At 46.3% G+C, this 21,055-nt stretch overlaps 1 protein-coding gene across 1 annotated transcript in view; it reads left to right on the forward strand.

The window, feature by feature from the left end:
* LOC140417302 (receptor-type tyrosine-protein phosphatase U-like) overlaps positions 1-21,055 on the forward strand; it is a 1,277,635-nt gene that overhangs the window by 666,364 nt on the left and 590,216 nt on the right. The window contains exon 9 of the mRNA XM_072501194.1: positions 11,114-11,422. Coding sequence (XP_072357295.1) covers positions 11,114-11,422 — 309 coding nt within the window. The remainder of the gene's footprint in view (positions 1-11,113; positions 11,423-21,055) is intronic.

The raw sequence follows: 21,055 nt of genomic DNA on the forward strand, positions 1-21,055 counted from the left end.
GATGCGGCAGGACTGCAGAGTTTACATCTAGTCCATTGGTTGTGGAATCTGCTGTGCCTATCACATGCTGCTTCAACAGTTTGACATGCAAGGAGTCTTATGTTGCAGCTTCATCAGCCTGACACCTCATTTTTAGGTATGCCTGGTGCTGCTCCTGACATTCCCAACTGCACTTTTCATTGAACTCGGGTTGATACTCTGACTTGATGGTAATGGTAGAGTGGGAGAATATGCTAGGCCATGAAGTTGCAGATTGTGGTTGAATATAGCTCTGCTGCTGAATGGCCGACAGTGCCTTATGGATTCCCAGCTTTGAGTTACTGGATCTGTTTGAAATCTATTCCTTTTTGCACAGCGGTAAAACATAACACGATGGAGGGTGTCGCCAATGTGAAGATGGGACTTTTGTCTCCATAAGGTCTGTGCAGTGGTCACTCCTGCCAATACTGTCATGGACAGATGCATTGGTGACAAGTAGATTCCACAGATTCAACTACTTCCACAGGCAGTGCATTCCATGCCCCCACTACTCTCTGGGTAAAGAACCTACCTCTGACATCCCCCCTATATCTTCCACCATTCACCTTAAATTTATGTCCCCTTGTAATGGTTTGTTCCACCCGGAGAAAAAGTCTCTGACTGTCTACTCTATCTATTCCCCTGATCATCTTATAAACCTCTATCAAGTCGCCCGTCATCATTCTCCATTCTAATGAGAAAAGGCCTAGCACTCTCAACCTTTCCTCGTAAGACCTACTCTCCATTCCAGGCAACATCCTGGTAAATCTCCTTTGCACCTTTTCCAAAGCTTCCACATCCTTCCTAAAATGAGGCGACCAGAACTGTACACAGTACTCCAAATGTGGCCTTACCAAAGTTTTGTACAGCTGCATCATCACCTCACGGCTCTTAAATTCAAACCCTCTGTTAATGAACGCTAGCACATGATAGGCCTTCTTCACAGCTCTATGCACTTGAGTGGCAACTTTCAAAGATGTATGAACATAGACCCCAAGATCTCTCTGCTCCTCCACATTGCCAAGAACTCTACCGTTAACCCTGTATTCCGCATTCATATTTGTCCTTCCAAAATGGACAACCTCACACTTTTCAGGGTTAAACTCCATCTGCCACTTCTCAGCCCAGCTCTGCATCCTATCTATGTCTCTTTGCAGCCGACAACAGCCCTCCTCACTATCCACAACTCCACCAATCTTCGTATCGTCTGCAAATTTACTGACCCACCCTTCAACTCCCTCATCCAAGTCATTAATGAAAATCACAAACAGCAGAGGACCCAGAACTGATCCCTGCGGTACGCCACTGGTAACTGGGATCCAGGCTGAATATGTGCCATCCACCACCACTGTCTGACTTCTATCGGTTAGCCAGTTCGTTATCCAACTGGCAAAATTTCCCCTTATCCCATGCCTCCTTACTTTCTGCATAAGCCTACCATGGAGAACCTTATCAAATGCCTTACTAAAATCCATGTACACTACATCCACTGCTTTACCTTCATCCACATGCTTGGTCACCTCCTCAAAGAATTCAATAAGACTTGTAAGGTAAGACCTACCCCTCACAAATCCGTGCTGACTATCCCTAATCAAGCAGTGTCTTTCCAGATGCTCAGAAATCCTATCCTGCAGTACCCTTTCCATGACTTTGCCTACCACCGAAGTAAGACTAACTGGCCTGTAATTCCCAGGGTTATCCCTAGTCCCTTTTTTGAACAGGGGCACGACATTCGCCACTCTCCAATCCCCTGGTACCACCCCTGTTGACAGTGAGGACGAAAAGATCATTGCCAACGGCTCTGCAATTTCATCTCTTGCTTCCCATAGAATCCTTGGATATATCCCGTCAGACCCGGGGGACTTGTCTATCCTCAAGTTTTTCAAAATGCCCAACACATCTTCCTTCCTAACAAGTATTTCCTCGAGCTTACCAGTCTGTTTCACACTGTCCTCTCCAACAATATGGCCCCTCTCATTTGTAAATACAGAAGAAAAGTCCTCGTTCAAGACCTCTCCTATCTCTTCAGACTCAATACACAATCTCCTGCTATTGTCCTTGATCGGACCTACCCTCGCTCTAGTCATTCTCATATTTCTCACATATGTGTAAAAGGCCTTGGGGTTTTCCTTGATCCTACCCGCCAAAGATTGTTCATGCCCTCTCTTAGCTCTCCTAATCCCTTTCTTTAGTTCCCTCCTGGCTATCTTGTATCCCTCCAACGCCCTGTCTGAATCTGGTTTCCTCCACCTTACATAAGTCTCCTTTTTCCTCTTAACAAGACATTCAACCTCTCTTGTCAACCATGGTTCCCTCACTCGACCATCTCTTCCCTGCCTGACAGGGACATACATATCAAGGACACGTAGTACCTGTTCACATGTAGACCAGACAAGGATGACACATTTCCATCCCTAAAGGACATTTGGGGACCAGACGGGTTTTTACAACACTCAACGATGCTTTCATGGTACCATTAAACTGTTAATTCCAGTTTGTTATAATTCAGTCTGCCATGTTGGGATTTATACCCGGGTCCTCAGAGCATCCTGGGTCTCAAAATAACTAGCCTAATGATAATACCACAATGCCACTGTCTCCCCTTTTGGCACAGGCCACCAAATGTTAGTAAGGAGTAAGGAGGACTTTTCCAGAACGACCAGGCAGGGTTGACCATTGTCATTTCTAGGTTTGACTGTGCGGTCCGTCCGATTTCATTTTTTTAATACAACTGAGTGGCTTATTGGCCACTTCAGAGTCAACTTATTGGCCACATCAGAGTCAACAACTATGGGCAGCACGGTAGCACAAGTGGATAGCACTGTGGCTTCACAGTGCCAGGGTCCCAGGTTCGATTCCCCGCAGGGTCACTGTCTGTGCGAAGTCTGCACGTTCTCCCAGTGTCTGCGTGGGTTTCCTCCGGGTGCTCGAGTTTCCTCCCACAGTCCAAAGACGTGCAGGTTAGGTGGATTGGCCATGATAAATTGCCCTTAGTGTCCAAAAAGGTTAGGAGGGGTTATTGGGTTATGGGGGTAGGGTGGAAGTGAGGGCTTGAGTGGGTCGGTGCAGGCTTAATGGACTGAACGGCCTTCTTCTGCACTGTATGTCCTATGTCTATGTCTACGTTGCTGTGGTTCTGGAGTCATATGTAATCAAGGTAAGGATGGCAGATTTCCTTTTGGCGATAGATCAACATTAGACTAGCTTTTAACTCCATGTTTATTAATTGAATTTAAATTTCACCAGCTGCCATGGTAAGATTTGAGCCCATGTCTCCAGAGCCTGGGCCTCTTTATTAGCCCAGTGACATTACCAATATGCCATCACTCCTCCTCAGTTAGATTAACAATTATGAAGAGGGTTGATAAGGTAAATGTGGAAAAGTTGTTTCAATTTTGATGGAGACTAAAATTATGGCCATAAATAGATTAGCCACAAATAAATCCATGATGTGGAGATGCCAGAGTGAGCACAGAAAGAAGTCTTACAACAGCAGGTTAATGTCCAACAGATTTGTTTCAAATTACTAGCTTTCGGAGCATAACTCCTTCCTCAGGTGAATGGAACCCACCTCTTCATTCACCTGAGGAAGGAGCAATGCTCCGAAAGCTAGTGATTCGAAAAAAACCTGTTGGACTTTAACCTGGTGTTGTAAGACTTCTTACAAATAAATCCAATGGTGAATTTAGAAGTTCCTCTACCCAGAGGGTAAATGGAATATGGAACTCACTATCTCGTGGAGTAGTTGAGGTGAATATCTTAGTTACATAGAAGGGAATCTAAACATACATATCAGGGAATTAGGAATAGAAGATTATGGTGATGGGATTAAATGAAGAGAGGTGGAAGGAGGCTTGTGTGATGCATAAATATGACATAGATGTGTTGGGCTTAATCACCGGGTCTGTGCTAAATATTCTATGCAATTCTTTGGGCGCGATCCTCCGGCCACGCAGCGCCAGAAAAGCATCTCGCCGCGGCATAGCATGGCCGATGAAAGCTGGAGATCTCGCTCCCGGGATCTACTTGGCTAGCAACATCTCGCGAGATTCAACGCAAGAGAACCCTCCCGTATTGCATTTGGGCTGGGGGGGAGGTTGGGGATTCTTTTGGGGGCCCCGAAAATCGGGATGTCATATATAAATGGCGTCACAATCTCTCACTACAAGGGGAGTTACGGCAAACAGAGTTCCCCATTGTAAAAAAAATGGCAAAAAAATGGGGCTATGTGCAGCCTTGGCAGGTTCTGGTTCAATGGGATCTGAAGAAAACAATATGATTAAAATTTGTTCTTGGGAAATTGGCAACACCGGCAAGCCAGTATTTGTTGCTCATGCTATGAGCTCTGAGACGGTGGTGATGGGTGTTCTTCTTGAATCGCTGCAGTCCTTGTACCACTTGCATAGCCGTGTTAGGAAGGGAATTCCGACTTCCGGTGGCATCCATGGGCTGAGTAGTCACACGAAAGGTGGCTCTCTCTTGGGAACTTCTTACCAGGCCCTTTAACACGTCAAATGGATACAAAATGGCACAAAATCCCCCCACTTCACCCCCAACAAACAACTAACTGCTTGAAATGCTGTTGAACCAGCCGTGGAGGCAAAAAAATCAGCAAAAGTTGGGAAAGGAAGACCCCAACCTTAGAACAAGGGGGCATGCAGGGCAAAATAGAGCTATAGGATCTCTTACTTTTTCTTTCAAAAATAAGGTACTCAGTCCGTTTGATAGAGGTGTCCAAAACACGCTTTATTACTAAGAATTTACTCAATACACTTGCATAAAAACCGAACTGAACTATGGGGCAGCACGGTGGCACAGTGGTTTAGTCCCTTATTCACTCTCCTTGGTTCTAATTCTCAGTTGAGACCCCCTCTGATTTGTTCAGAAAGGTGTCAGTCACTTAACAGGTGATTGGTTAATTAGACATTAATCACTTACTCAAAATGAATTATTTCCCTGACACAGCACAGTTTCCCATGTACTCTTTCTCACGGTTACAATCTTCGCGTCATGACTAGTCTAGCCCTACTATGTTACTAGATTGTTGCAATTCTGATGAATTGCTCCTTTAGGTAGGCTTAACAGCCCATCTTTTGAAATATTGTTAGTATCTATAGACAAATATTGTTAGTATCTATAGACAGTCATGGTTGAGATTCAATCGTTCACAAATGTTTTATAGGCTGTTTATACTTTTGCAGACTCGGCATTCTCAAGATTTATTTTATTCTCCAATATATGTTTCGTTGATTTCTTAAAGGACCCTTAAATAATTGGTAAATCCAATAAGAGCAGAGCATTGCGGACTGAGCAGGATCAGCAACACAAATGCAGGCCCACCCATTAATGGAGCTGCTCATGGTACTTCTCTTGATAGAGCACCAGAAACATATGGGGCGGGATTCTCAACTCCCACGCCGAAGTGGCCGTGCCGTCGTGAACGCCGACGAGGTTCACGACGGCGCGGAACGGCCCCGGTCCTGACCGATTCAGGCCCTGACAATGGGCCAGTATCGGGGCCGCGTCATCTACCCGCGCCAGGCCTTGTCGCCCGTGTAAAAGCGGCGCCGCATAGATGACGCGGCCGGCGCCGCATAACGGACGTCATCCGCGCACGTGCGGGTTGGCCGGCGCCAACCCACGCATGCGTGGTTGCTGTCCTGTCCAAATCCGCCCCGCAAGAAGATGGGGGACGGATCTTGCGGGGCCGCGGAAGGAAGGAGGTCCTCCTTCAGAGAGGACGGCCCGACGATCGGTGGGCACCGATCGCGGGCCACCCCACATTCCAGGTGAAGCCCGGTGCAGGATCCTCCCTCGGCCCCCCACAGGCCGCCCCCCCTGCGTTCACGCACCGCCCACGACTGTAGCGACCAGGTGTGGACAGCGCTGGGGGGAACCCGCCGTTTTGGCCTGGCCGCTCGGCCCATCCGGGCTTCAGAATAGCGGGGGTGCCGGAGAATCGCCATTTTGGGTATCTCCGGCGATTCTCCGGCCTGCGCCCGCAAAACTCGACCGGGCCGTTCCCGCCGCTTGGGAGAATCGTGGGAGGGCGTCGGACCGGCGTCCCCGGAAATTTCGGCGGCCCAGGCGATTCTCCCAATAATGACACTCCTATGGGAGTTCGGAGCCTTCTCAGGTTACAGCTCTGCACGCACCCCCCCCCCCCCCACTTGCCGGTGCACCCCCCCCCCCCCCCCACACACACTTGCCGGTCGGTCCATGGGGAAGATTTTGCTCTTTCTCAGGGTTATTACATTTTGTCCCCTCATCTAAATCATTAATATATAGATATTGTAAATAGCTGGGGTCCCGACACTGATCCCTGCAGGTCAAGGGATCCATGAAGACAAAGTTGGCATGGTTACAATTAATCTACCGTACCACCAATGACGACTGCAATAGCATAAGGCGGAATTACTCATTGGCTGAAGGCTGATGACCCATCTTAGCCTGACATTCCCTGATGTTGGCCGGAGAGTGGAAAGGTTATATGATCTCCAGCAACAATACCGCATCAGGCTGATGCAGGACAGAGGTTTTCTGCCAGGGGACACAGTATATAGAATAGAATCCCTACAATGCAGAAGAAGGCCATTCAGCCCATCAATTCGACACTGACCCTCTGAAAGAGCACCCTAACTAGGCCCACTCCTCCACCCTACCCCTGTAACTCCATAACCCCACCTAACATTTGGGCATTACGGGCAATTTGGCATGACCAACCCACCTAACCCGCACATCTTTGGATATGTGCAGAACTTCGAAGATAGTGCCTGGTGGATACCAGGAATTGTAGTGGAAAAGATAATGGTATCATACACAGTACAAACAATGTAGCGGATGGTGCAAAAGCATGTAGACCAGCTTAAAAGCAGGGAGCCAACACCAGTATTGGCCCCGCCGGATGAGCCAGCCATCCATCTCTCCTGCCCGTCACCCAAGGGCTAAGGGACAACACCCCCAGGGGCACAGCCACCAAGATGCGTGGGGTGGAAGATTCAGGGTCCGACATGGAGACACAAGCGTCCATAGTTTCGGGCAACAGTTTCGCCATGGTGCGGTCACCTACAATCGGCGTGGAAGCGACGCTCCCCAACACGTCACCTGCCCACAACCCAGCCCCACAACCGCCGGAAATGGAGCCACAGGCGAAGCAAAGGAGACTTCCTCCACCCTTTATGACAGGGCAGCCTGCAGACTTTGGGGAGAAAGTTGTTAGAACATAAGAACATAAGAACTAATAGCAGGAGTAGGCCACCTGGCCCCTCGAGCCTGCTCCACCATTCAACGAGATCATGGCTTATCTTTTGTGGACTCAGCTCCACTTTCCGACCCAAACACCATAACCCTTAATCCCTTTATTCTTCAAAAAACTATCTATCTTTATCTTAAAAATATTTAATGAAGGAGCCTCTACTGCTTCACTGGGCAAGGAATTCCATAGATTCACAACCCTTTGGGTGAAGAAGTTCCTCCTAAACTCAGTCCTAAATCTACTTCCCCTTATTTTGAGGCTATGCCCCCTAGTTCTGCTTTCACCCGCCAGTGGAAACAACCTGCCCGCATCTATCCTTTCTATTCCCTTCATCATCTTATATGTTCCTATAAGATCCCCCCTCATCCTTCTAAATTCCAACGAGTACAGTCCCAGTCTACTCAACCTCTCCTCGTAATCCAACCCCTTCAGCTCTGGGAGTAACCTAGTGAATCTCCTCTGCACACCCTCCAGTGCCAGTATGTCCTTTCTCAAGTAAGGAGACCAAAACTGAACACAATACTCCAGGTGTGGCCTCACTAACACCTTATACAATTACAGCAGAACCTCCCTAGTCTTAAACTCCATCCCTCTAGCAATGAAGGACAAAATTCTATTTGCCTTCTTAATCACCTGTTGCACCTGAAAACCAACTTTTTGCGACTCATGCACCAGCACACCCAGGTCTCTCTGCACTGCAGCATGTTTTAATATTTTATCATTTAAATAATAATCCCTTTTGCTGTTAGTCCTACCAAAATGGATAACCTCACATTTGTCAACATTGTATTCCATCTGCCAGACCCTAGCCCATTCACTTCGCCTATCCAAATCCCTCTGCAGACTTCCAGTATCCTCTGCACTTTTTGCTTCACCACTTATCTTAGTGTCGTCTGCAAACTTGGACACATTGCCCTTGGTCCCCAACTCCAAATCATCTATGTAAATTGTGAACAGTTGTGGGCCCAACACTGATCCCTGAGGGACACCACTAGCTACTGATTGCCAACCAGAGAAACACCCATTAATCCCCACTCTTTGCTTTCTATTAATTAACCAATCCTCTATCCATGCTACTACTTTCCCCTTAATGCAATGCATCTTTATCTTATGCAACAACCTTTTGTGTGGCACCTTGTCAAAGGCTTTCTGGAAATCCAGATATACCACATCCATTGGCTCCCCGTTATCTACTGCACTGTCAATGTCCTCAAAAAATTCCACTAAATTAGTTAGGCACAACCTGCCCTTTATGAACCCATGCTGCGTCTGTCCAATGGGACAATTTCCATCCAGATGCCTTGCTATTTCTTCCTTGATGATAGATTCCAGCATCTTCCCTACTACCGAAGTTAAGCTCACTGGCCTATAATTACCCGCTTTCTGCCTACCTCCTTTTTTAAACAGTGGTGTCACGTTTGCTAATTTCCAATCCTCTGGGACCACCCCAGAGTCTAGTGAATTTTGGTAAATTATCACTAGTGCATTTGCAATTTCCCTAGCCATCTCTTTTAGCACTCTGGGATGCATTCCATCAGGTCCAGGAGATTTGTCTACCTTTAGCCCCATTAGCTTGCCCATCACTACCTCCTTGGTGATAACAATCCTCTCAAGGTCCTCACCTGTCATAGCCTCATTTCCATCAGTCACTGGCATGTTATTTGTGTCTTCCACTGTGAAGACCGAACCAAAAAACCTGTTCAGTTCGTCAGCCATTTCCTCATCTCCCATTATTAAATCTCCCTTCTCATCCTCTAAAGGACCAATGTTTACCTTAGCCACTCTTTTTTGTTTTATGTATTTGTATAAACCCACGAGACTCAAGTGGATCACCCGATTGACCGCCCTGTGAAGCTCGTTGAATACGAATTCCCCCGCTAAGGCCCAACTGCGAGGCTCGTTAAGATCCACAGATAAAAGCCGGCCAAGAAGGGAACCAACATCCTTTGATTGTCCTGGCTTAGTTGTTCTACCCGCTGCTTTGCGGCTTTCATTTGCTTCTAACCATTTCAAGACTACTTGAAATAGGGTGATTGCAACAGGGTGGAACAATTTTTCACGGTTCCCTAAAACAGGCATCAGAGCTTGTGTGTTTGTTTTTGAGTGACTCCTGCCATAATCATCTACCTGAGGCCACGGATGGTTAGGCAGACACCCCAAAAGCATTGCAGAAGGTTGTGCTGCCTATGGAGGCTCAAGCAGCTTACTCAGATGATTGAGACCCAAGGCTCAGTTTTGGATCAGCCTTGGTATCCCAGTTTGGGCATGTGTAATGAATCTAGGAATTTCAGATGTATTGTATTATAGGTGTTTGGTGCAGTAAGTTTGGGAGCCAGGGGTGCAAATAAATCATCACAGAAAGCTAGCGAATGCAACTTTGCTTTGATTAAGGGGATTCCCTTTAGAGTTAATTAGATTTTAGCTTGGTGAAATAATGTAATTACTGGGTGGAGCCAAGGTATCCGGCATCTTGCAGAAAGTCAGTGCAATTCAGAGCTGAATGAAGCTGTGACCAGAAGTGAAGCAGTTTTGCTCTCACTGCAGTTCAGTTAAAAGAGATTAACAGTCTTTAAAAGCAATGCTGACTTGTCTGAGAACAAGGGAGAGCTGAAACAAGCTGAGAAGCATCTTCTGAAAAAATACAGCCTGATTTTCTGCATGGTCTGAGAAGTCAGATCTTTTCTTTAAAGCAGTACCAAGAGATTAATCTTTCTTAAAGAACATATCTGTCAAGTAAGTATTCCTATGTGCTATTGGTAGTTAAAGTAAATTGAGAGCTGAGTTGGTTTTTTTCTTGTTAATTGGGAATAACAATAGCAATTAAGGGTATTATATTAACTATATTGGTTATATTGTTTGAGCTGTAATTGTAAGCTTTTTCTGGTGTGACATTAAAGCTTTTCACACTTTGTTAGTACTAAAGTTTGTTTTAATATACCATATCCCTATTTCTTTGTGTAATCACTCATGGTATGGGAACTGGCAGATCCTAACTCCTTTTCAGTGCCTAATTTCCTGTTACCCATGGATACCCATGCAGCAGCAATTCACTTCAAATTATGCTTTCAATTGCACTATAACCCAACTATAAGTATGTTAACAGCCATGCTACCTCTCCATGGTGAATCATTCAGATGCTGCAATGCCTGTCACCTTTAAAATAATGTCATGAAATGTACACCGAGTTGAAGTTCGGCTCTGCACAATTCACTTTTTGTAATCAATGTCCTCCCCACCCTCATCTCCACAGATATCCTCCCCTGACTATGCTGAGGAGGTTAATATCAAGATTATTTATTGGCTGTGGATTAATGAGGAAGACATATAATGATAATAATAATCACTTATTGTCACAAGTAGGCTTCAATGAAATTACTGTGAAAAGCCCCTAGTCGCCACATTCCGGCGCCTCTTCGGGGAAGCCGGTACGGGAATTGAACCCGTGCTGCTGGCCTTGTTCTGCGTTCCAAGACAGATATTTAGCCCACTGTGCTAAACCAGCCCCATGTGGTATATAAATGGAAGTTCTTTCTTTGTACAACTTCTACACATCAAGAATTAAAAATGTTGTGTCGTAGGCTGTGATTAAAGGGATCTTACAAGGTAATAAAGCACTTCAATATTTTGAATGCCCTCTAAAATCACAAATATGTAACATTTGATATTTGTAGCCGATTCTGTCATCACAAAGTCAGATGATTCTACTAACTCTTGCTCCATATTTCACTGAAGTCAATACAAATAATACAAAATTCCTGATGTCAAATACTTCATTATTGTTAATCAATTTAATGGTACTTATCTAGAGTTGATATTCATTACCATTATTTTTAATTACAGAACCAATTCGGGCACCCGAGAACCTCACCTTCTCTGAGATCAAGCCAAGACAGATTACGTTACATTGGGAGTCAATGGGATACAACATTATTCGCTGCCACACTTACTCTATCTATGTTTGCCCCCGCTACACCTTGAAAGTTGAATACAATCTGGGGTTGAGACAGTGCAATCAAACTGACCCAATGGTCTCTAAGTTCACCGTTAAGAATCTCCTGCCTTACAAAAATGTTTATGTCCATCTGATTCTGATCAACAGTGAAGGAAGAAGAGAAAGCAAAGACTTTATCTTTCAGACAGAAGAGGATGGTAAGTGTGATGTTCTTTGATTTCTTAATGAGGATGGCTTCGAAGTGTAGTGTCTCACAAAGAACATCATCTCAACAAAGAGTAGTGAGGCCGTGGAATGCCCTACCTGCTACAGTAGTGAACTCGCCAACATTGAGGGCATTTAAAAGTTTATTGGATTAACATATGGATGATAATGGCATAGTGTAGGTTAGATGGCTTTTGTTTCGGTGCAACATCGTGGGCCGAAGGGCCTGTACTGCGCTGTATCGTTCTATGTTCTATCAAGCTATGTTTTGAACAAAGCTAATTTATTTACATGACAAAATAGATTTGTTGTGCTTGCTAAGATATAAAAGATCACAGATTTACTAAAACAATGAAACTAACTACAGAGCTCCTGATAACTCGACTATTCACTATCTCGCCTCGCAACCTACTGCCCCAAAACAAGAGTATCACGTGATCCACGTGCATGTGCTTGATCGCCATCTAGTGGTTGAATGTAGTTACAGTAAATTGTTAACCCTTCATTATTCTTACAATACACATATTGTCACCCCCCCCCCCTTCCTTTAAAGTTGTTTGGATATGTATTCAAACATATGTACATGGTTGCACAATATTATTGTCCATCAGTTAACAATTTAAAACATTTTTTTAAACAAATTAAGTCTATCTGTTTTTTTCCTGAGACCTGTAGATCTTCTCAAGACAATCGTGTCTTGCAGTTGTGTTTGGTTCTTCTCCATTGCTCCTTCATGGTGTTGTTGCTGTGTTGTTGCTGGGATGATGTCTTCCTGACATACTGTTGGAATTGCTTTGAGTAGCTTTGTATCTATTGTGATGTTTGGAAATGTGGGTTGAGTCGTCTTTACCTTAAGGAGTGCTCTGCGGTTTCTCCTCAAGATAGAACCCTCATCTGTTATTACTATATAGGAATGTGGAGCTGCCTGGCATATGACATGTGCCATGCTCGACCATCCATTTGGAAGTTGTACTCTGACAGTATCACCTTGTTCTAGCGGTGATAGATCTTTTGCTGTTCTATCATAATACTTTTGTTGTTTCCTTTTGTTTTTGATGTTGTTGATTGCGTCTTTCAGAATCTTCCTGTTCATCAGCAACTGTTCTCATGTGTATCCTGTCACAAGTGGTGTCGCTCTGTGGCTTAACAAAACTAAGTTTGGGTCGCTGTTTGAATCGTAAGCTTTCTGCAGTAACATCTGGGCAATATGCACTCCCTTCTCAGCCTTCCCATTTGACTGTAGATAATGCGGGCTGGAGGTTACATGATTGAAGTCATACTGTCTTGAAAATGCAGTCCATTTGATGCTATCAAAACACGGTCCATTGTCACTCATTTACGGTGAATGGGATGCCATACCTAGCAAATATTTATTTCGTAGCGTTGATGACTGCCTTCGAACTTGAGTTGGGTAGCTTGATTACCTCAGCATAATTCAAAAAATAGTCAATGACTATCAAGTATTCTCTTCCTTGAAAGAAAAACAGATCAGTGCCTAATTTCGACCACGGAGTTGTGCCGATTTTGTGCACGGTCATTGCTTCCTTTCGTTGATGGGACTTGTTCTTCTGATATGTTTCACATTGTGCAATTAGGTTGCTTCTTGTTGTTTATTCCCAGCCAGTACACGGACTGACGAGCTCTCCTTTAACACATCTCCATCCCCAGATAGCCTTCATGCACCTTACTGAGGATCATTTGTCGTAAAGAAATCGGTATTACGATACAAGCAGGAACCCATTGCCACTGCTTAATTCTATTTGTAGGTTTCGGTAGTTGGAACAAGTTCTTTTCGGCCAACCATCCCCCCATGTATTTTAACACTCGTTGAATAGTTTTGTCCTTACTTGTTTCCTCTTTGATTAATTTCAACTTGTCATCAGACACAGGTAGATTCTCTTCAATGAGGATTGCTTGAGCTTCAATAATCTGTACAATGTCTATAGTGCTTGGATCATCCGTTGAATGTGATAGTGCATCAGCTACAACTATCTCCTCTCCTTGCATGTAGACTAACTAAAAATCGTACCTTTGAAGTTTCATGACCATTTTCTGTAGTTGTGGAGACATGTTGTTTAAATTCTTTTATATAATGGAGACGAGAGGTCGATGATCAGTTTCAACCGTGAATGTGGGTAACCCACACAAGTAGTTATGGAATTTGTCTGTACGTGTGAGTGGACCCAAACATTTCTTTTCAATCTGCGCATAGCGTTGCCCATTTGGTGTCATCGCTCTCGAGGCATATGCAGCTGGTTTCCATTGCCCTTCGCTTGTCTGTTGTAACAGCACTGCGCCTATGCCATCTTTGCTGGCATCCATCGAGATCTTCATACTGCTTCTTGGGTCGAAGAATGACAGAACAGCTGCTGTAGTTAGTGCTCTTTTCAGATCAGACCACTCTCTGTTGGGTCATCAAACCAATTGAACGTCACATTTTTTTGGATAAGCTGTCTTAGTGCCGTGGTGCGTGATGCCAAGTTTGGTATGAATTTTCCCAAAAACTGACAACACCTAGCATCCTTAGGACTGCCTTCTTGTCTTTTGAACCTGACATTCTGGTAATGGTTGCTATCTTTTCACTGTCTGGTCGGGCTCCTTGAGCGACAGTTGATCACCCAAGTAAATTAGTCTGGAGATGCCAAATTGGCATTTGGCTCTGTTCAGTTTGGGACCAAACTTTTCAATGCACTTCATGACTTGCAGAAGTCGTGCATTATTGTTCTTCATTTGATGACCAAATGATTATGTCATCCACATACACTTGTATGCCTGTGATACCTACGACCATCTGTTTCATAGCCCGATGAAAAATTACAGAAGTCGAAATAATCCCGAAAGGCATTCTGTTGAAACAACATCTCCCGTATGGTGTGTTAAACATGTCAAGTTTTTTTACTCATCTAATTTTAGTTGCCAGAAACCCCTGGACACGTCTAGTTTGGTAAAGATCTTGGCACCTGACATTTCACTAGTAATTTCCTCCCTTTTAGGAATTGGGTAGTGTTCCCGCTTAATATTCTGATTCAGATCCTTGGGATCGATACAGATTCTCAGGTCACCGTTGGCTTTCTTCACAAACCATAGAACTGACCCAGTCAGTTCGTTCTTCCACTTTGGTGATTATTCCCAACTGCTGCATACACTCAAGTTCCACTTTTAAACATTTCCTCAAAGAAGCTGGTACACTCGTAGGTGGATGAATTAATGATTTGGTATTTGCTTTTAACTGGATTTTGTATTCAAATGGTAGTGTTCCCATACCATGAAAGACGTGAGGAAATTTCTGAATAATCGCCTTAATCTGGTCATTGCAATTTGATGAAATCCTGTCCAAGCTGTAAATGCATTTCACGAGCTGCAGAATCTCACATGCCTGAATGCCAAGTAACTTTGATATACTGATTCAACAATCTGAAAATGAAAATGAAATGAAATCCCGAATTTAATTGGAATTTTTTCTTCTTTAATTTTGACATTTAAATAACAAGTACCCATTGTGGTTATCAAATTGCCATTATAATCTCTCAGTTGATCTTCTCGTCAATCACTGGTTTTATCCTTAATCTGGCTATATTTGTTTGATCGATAAGGTTGGCTCTTGCTCTGGTGTCTAATTTTACATTGATGTTGGTTCCATTTATCGTCAAATGAATCGTCCAGTCATCTATATTCTGAACGATGGAAATTTGTTTTAAAGTTTCCGAATTGGTAATTTTTTGAAGTGGTTTTTCTATGCTTTCCACTGTTTCAACAAAGAAGGAATCCTCTAAGTCAAATTCATCTACATCTGAGTCAGGTTTGATCGATTGCTTTAAAAAAATGTTAATGCTTACTTCTTGCACTGCTCTTCTTTGTTAACTGTCCTAAGCTTTGTAAACTGCTGCAAATTTGTTCCCGATCTACATTGAGATGCGTAATGGTTTAGCTTGTGACATTTAGCACAGGTTTTTCCATATGCAGGGCATATTTTAATCTGATGCGTGTTGCCATACCTTTTTCACGTAATGGTGTTCGCAAATTCATTCGTAAAATGGCTGCCGTCATTCTTAAAATGGCTGCCGTCTGAAACATGCATTAATGGCGCTGGCCATGTTGTCAGTTTTCACGCCACTTTCTCTGACAATCATTTCTTGTAAGGAAAATTGTTTCCTTGTAAGTTTGTGTGCTCTACAAATTCTGATTGTGCCTTCTAGAGTCAAATCAGACTCTCAATAACCTTTCTCGCAGTTTGTCACTTTTTACTCTGTAGACTATTTGATCTCGCAAAAGTGAGTCATGGGGAATCAAAAAATTACATTTCTGTGCTTTTAGTATCAGATCCGTTATGAAGCAGTCAAGTGTTTCACCTGATTTTTGCACTCTTTGCCTGAAAACATTACCGTTCAAACATTTCGTTTTGTTGCAACTGGCAGTGCTTGTCAAATTTCTTGATAATTTTGTCATACTTTTTTTTATCTGTCTTACCCCCAAACTGGAACGAGTTAAAGATTTCAATGGCTTGCGAGCCAGCAATTGTTAAAAACAGTGCTATTTTGTGCTGGTCGCTGGTCACCTCGAGGTCTAGGGCAGAGATCTACAATTCAAATTGTTGCTTGAAATTGAGCCAATTAACGTTTACGTTACCCAAAGTACAAAATTGCCATGGAGTTTGCAGACCTTCCATCTTGCTCCGATTGGGATTTGCTTCAACGTCGTCGTTGAAGTCAGACTCTGATTAGAAATTTGTCCAAGCTTTTTTTTCACACAGATTTCTTGCAAACTTCTCTTTTCTTTCTGTACCTTTCTACGTATCTTTAGCATTTTTTAGATATTTACTATCTCGCCTAATGACCTATTGCCCGAATCAAGAGTATCACGTGATCCACATGTATGTGTTCGGTTGCCATCTACTGATTGGATGTAGTTACAGTAAATTGTTAACATCCATAGATACATAGAATATTGGAGCAGGAGGAGGCCTTTTGGCCCCTTGACCCTACTCCGCCATTCATCACGATCATGGCTGATCATCCAACTCAACAGCCTAATCCTGCTTTCTCCCCATAGCCTTTGATCCCATTCTCCCCAAGTGCTTTATCTAGCTGCCTCTTGGATATATTCAATGATTTAGCATCAATTACTTCCTGTGGTAATGAATTCCACAGGCTCACCACACTTTGTGTGAAGAAATGTCTTCTTATCTCGGTCCGAAATGGTTTACCCTGAATCCTCAAATTGTGACCCCTGGTTCTAGACACAACCATCATTGTTAACATCTTCCCTGCATCTACCCTGTCTAGTCCTGTAGAATTTTAGAAATCTCTATGAGATCTCCCCTCATTCTTACGAACTCCAGCGAGAACAATCCCAATCTAGTTATTCTCTCCTCATGTGACAGTCCCGCTTTCCCTGGAATTAGTCTGGTAAACCTTCGCTGCACTCCCTCGAGAGCAAGAATATTATTCCTCAGAAAAGGAGACCAAAACTGCACATAATACTCCAGGTGTGGCCTCACCAAGGCCCTGTACAATTGCAGCAACCCATCCCTGCTTCTATACTCGAAACCTCTCGCAATGAAGGCCAACATACCATTAGCTTTCTTTACCGCCTGCTGCACCTGCATGCTTATCTTCAGCAAATGGTGCACAAGGACACCCAGGTCCCGCTGCACACTCCTCTCTCCCAATTTACAACCATTCAGGTAGTAATCTGCCTTCTTGTTTTTGCTTCCAAAGTGAATAACCTCATACTTCTCCAAATTATACTGCATCTGCCATTGATTTGCCCACTCGCCCAACTTATCCAGATCATGCTGGAGGATCCCTGCATCCTCGTCACAATTCACCCTCCCACCTAACTTGGTATCATCTGCAAACTTTGAGATGTTACATTTTGTTCCCTCATCCAAATCATTAATATATATTGTGAATAGCTGCAGTCCCAGCACCAATCCCTGTGGTACCCCACTAGTTACAGTAAGAGCGTTCTTTGTTTTTTTTTCTTTGCCATTCAAACATGGCTGTTACTTTTTCCTCCAGTGAACTGAGCAACAGCCTGAGCCAAACTGATGCAAACATTGTCTGGAAATGGTCCAAAATGTGAACGGGTTCCGAGTGGATCAGTTTCACGAAGGCTCCATTCTTAATTTCTTACTGTTTTCCCTACTAATTGATTGAGAGCAAGACTTGGCCTGCTAGAAGGTATACTGATTCCCAGCAGGTGTCTCACGGATTTGTATATAGAGGTCTGGCAACCTCAAGCTCAGGGGTAACCCAATAGAGACAAAAGGGTAGCTGCAGCGTTTGTCTTTCAGGGAATAAAAGTAAACATGCCAATTCCTACAAATTTACGGCTGATAAACACACTTTTTGATTATGACGAGTGATTACATAAACTTAGCTTGTATTTGTTGGAATTCCAGATCATTTTATTGATGTTTTTAGGACTTTGAAAGGATCTCATAGGATAGACAGAAAGATATTAGTTCTCCTGCAGCTCAGAAAATTAGTGTCAAGGGATCTGTAAGATCCCTCTTATCTCTCGATCATAGATAAGGTCTCACTCTGGTTGAATAGGTGTATATAGCACTCTTTATTTCTTCAAGAATTCGTTTGGTCCATTTGCACAAAATTACATCGACAAACTTTCTGTGAGTACATTGAAATGTCCTTGAGACACTGAAGAGTGAAAGCAAAAAACTTCAAGATAAAAGTGACTCCAGATTTACAAATTAAAAGTCATTGAAACAAAAGGCCTTTTTTAAAAGTAATTTTCACGAATTCCTCAAGGATTTCCAGTTAAAATTCTTTTCTCTAATCAGTCATACAGATCACATTCTTAAGGGAATGCTTATCTGGGTTTAGCCGATTACTTAATTTCATTGGTTTTAATTCTCAGCTGAGATGTTTTGATTTATTCAAACAACTGTCTGTCATTTAGAACATGGGGCGTCATTCTCCGCCGGCGGGAGTCTCCGTTCTGCCGGCGCCCGGGGGTTTCCCGATGGCGTGGGGCTGCCCCACAATGGGAAACCCCATTGACCGGCCGGTGTTACGGAGACACCCGCCGGCCGGTCGGGGCAGAAATGTGGCGGGGCGGGTAGGAGAATTTCGCCCCAGGGGCGAAATTCTCCGTTATCGGTGGAAAGTCCGCCGATCGGCGCAAAAAACGGCGCAAATCCCACTTGCGTCACGTCATAAAAATGGGTCGATAGTCTCCGGCCCGAAATGGGCTAGCAGCGACGTAACGGGATCCGCGCTTGCGCAGTGGTTCACGCCGTGCAGCGTCATACGCGCTGCACAGCGTGACGGCTCATAAGGCCGCGCAGCTCCCCCCCACCCGACCGGAACACCCGACCGCAACACCCGACTGGATGGCTGGCCGTCGCTCAGCCCCGAGGTTCGAGTCACGCGATGTGGAGGCGCTCCTGGACGCAGTGGAGCAGAGGAGGGACGCCCTGTATCCCGGGCACGGCCGCAGAGTTGCCCCACGCCACAGCCGGCGTCTGTGGAGGGAAGTGGCAGAGGCCGTCACCGCTGTGGCCCTGACACCACGGACAGGCACCCAGTGCCACAAAAAGGTGAACGACCTCTTCAGAGCAGGCAGGGTGAGCCTCCCCATATCCCCCTCTCCCCCATATCCCCCCCTCCCCCATATCCCCCATATCCCCCCTCCCCCATATCCCCCTTCCCCCATATCCCCCTCCCCATATCCCCCCTTCCCCCATATCCCCCATATCCCCCCTCCACCATATCCCCCCCTCCCCCATACCCCCCTCCCCCATACCCCCCTCCCCCAAATCCCCCCTCCACCATACCCCCCCTCCTCCATACCCCCTCCCCCATATCCCCCCTCCCCCATATCCCCCCTCCCCCATATCCCCCTTCCCCCATATCCCCATATCCCCCCTCCCCCATATCCCCCCTCCCCCATATCCCCCCTCCCCCATACCCCCCCTCCCCCATTTCCCCCCTCCCCCATTTCCCCCCTCCCCCATTTCCCCCCTCCCCCATTTCCCCCTCCCCCATATCCCCCCATATCCCCCATATCCCCCCTCCCCCATATCCCCCCATATCCCCCATATCCCCCATATCCCCCCCTCCCCCATATCCCCCATATCCCCCCTCCCCCATATCCCCCATATCCCCCCTCCACCATATCCCCCATATCCCCCCTCCACCATATCCCCCCTCCACCATATCCCCCCTCCTCCATACCCCCCTCCCCCATATCCCCCCCTCCCCCATATCCCCCCCTCCCCCATATCCCCATATCCCCCCTCCCCATATCCCCCCTCCCCATAACCCCCATATCCCCCCTCCCCATATCCCCCCTCCCCCATATCCCCCCTCCCCCATTTCCCCCTCCCCCATTTCCCCCTCCCCCATTTCCCCCCTCCCCATTTCCCCCCTCCCCATATTCCCCCCCTCCCCATATTCCCCCCTCCCCCATATCCCCCATATCCCCCCTCCCCCATATCCCCCCTCCCCCATATCCCCCCTCCCCCATATCCCCCCTCCCCCATATCCCCCATATCCCCCTCTCCCCCATATCCCCCCTCCCCCATATCCCCCATATCCCCCCTCCACCATATCCCCCCTCCCCATACCCCCCTCCCCCATATCTCCCATATCCCCCCTCCACCATATCCCCCCTCCACCATATCCCCCCTCCTCCATACCCCCCTCCCCCATATCCCCCATATCCCCCCTCCCCCATATCCCCCCTCCCCCATATCCCCCCTCCCCCATATCCCCCCTCCCCCATATCCCCCCTCCCCCATATCCCCCCTCCCCCATATCCCCATATCCCCCCTCCCCATATCCCCCTCCCCATAACCCCCATATCCCCCCTCCCCCATTTCCCCCTCCCCCATTTCCCCCTCCCCCATTTCCCCCCTCCCCATATTCCCCCCCTCCCCATATTCCCCCCTCCCCATATTCCCCCCTCCCCCATATCCCCCCTCCCCCATATCCCCCTCCCCCATATCCCCCTCCCCCATATCCCCCATATCCCCCCTCCCCCATATCCCCCTCCCCCATATCCCCCCTCCCCCATATCCCCCCTCCCCCATATCCCCCTCCCCCATATCCCCCCTCCCCCATATCCCCCCTCCCCCATATCCCCCCTCCCCCATTTCCCCCCTCCCCCATTTCCCCCATATCCCCCCTCCCCCATATTCCCCCCTCCCCATATCTCCCATATCCCCCCTCCCCCATATCCCCCCCCTCCCCCATATCCCCCCCTCCCCCATATACCCCCCTCCCCCATATACCCCCCTCCCCCATATCCCCCCTCCCCCATATCCCCCCTCCCCCATATCCCCCCTCCCCCATATCCCCCATATCCCCAAGTGAATCCAGCCCTAACCTTAACCTCTGCAATGCACGCGCAACCGATGGCGTGCATTCATATACCTGCCTAACACTGTTGCCTTTTACCCCTGCCACCACCCCCCCCCCCAACAGGAGAAGCGCACACACAACAATATGGAGCATGTGAGGACTGGAGGAGCGCCCGCTGATGAGAGGCCGCTGACCGTACACGAGGAAAGGGCCCTGGAACTGGCTGGCGGACCTGAGGACCGGGAGGTTGCTGATGCAGAGGTCGGGGGCCCACCAGCAAGTGAGCCACCGACAGCCCGT

The sequence above is a fragment of the Scyliorhinus torazame genome, chromosome 1, assembly GCF_047496885.1.
Source record: "Scyliorhinus torazame isolate Kashiwa2021f chromosome 1, sScyTor2.1, whole genome shotgun sequence".
In the NCBI taxonomy this organism is placed as follows: Eukaryota; Metazoa; Chordata; class Chondrichthyes; order Carcharhiniformes; family Scyliorhinidae; genus Scyliorhinus; species Scyliorhinus torazame.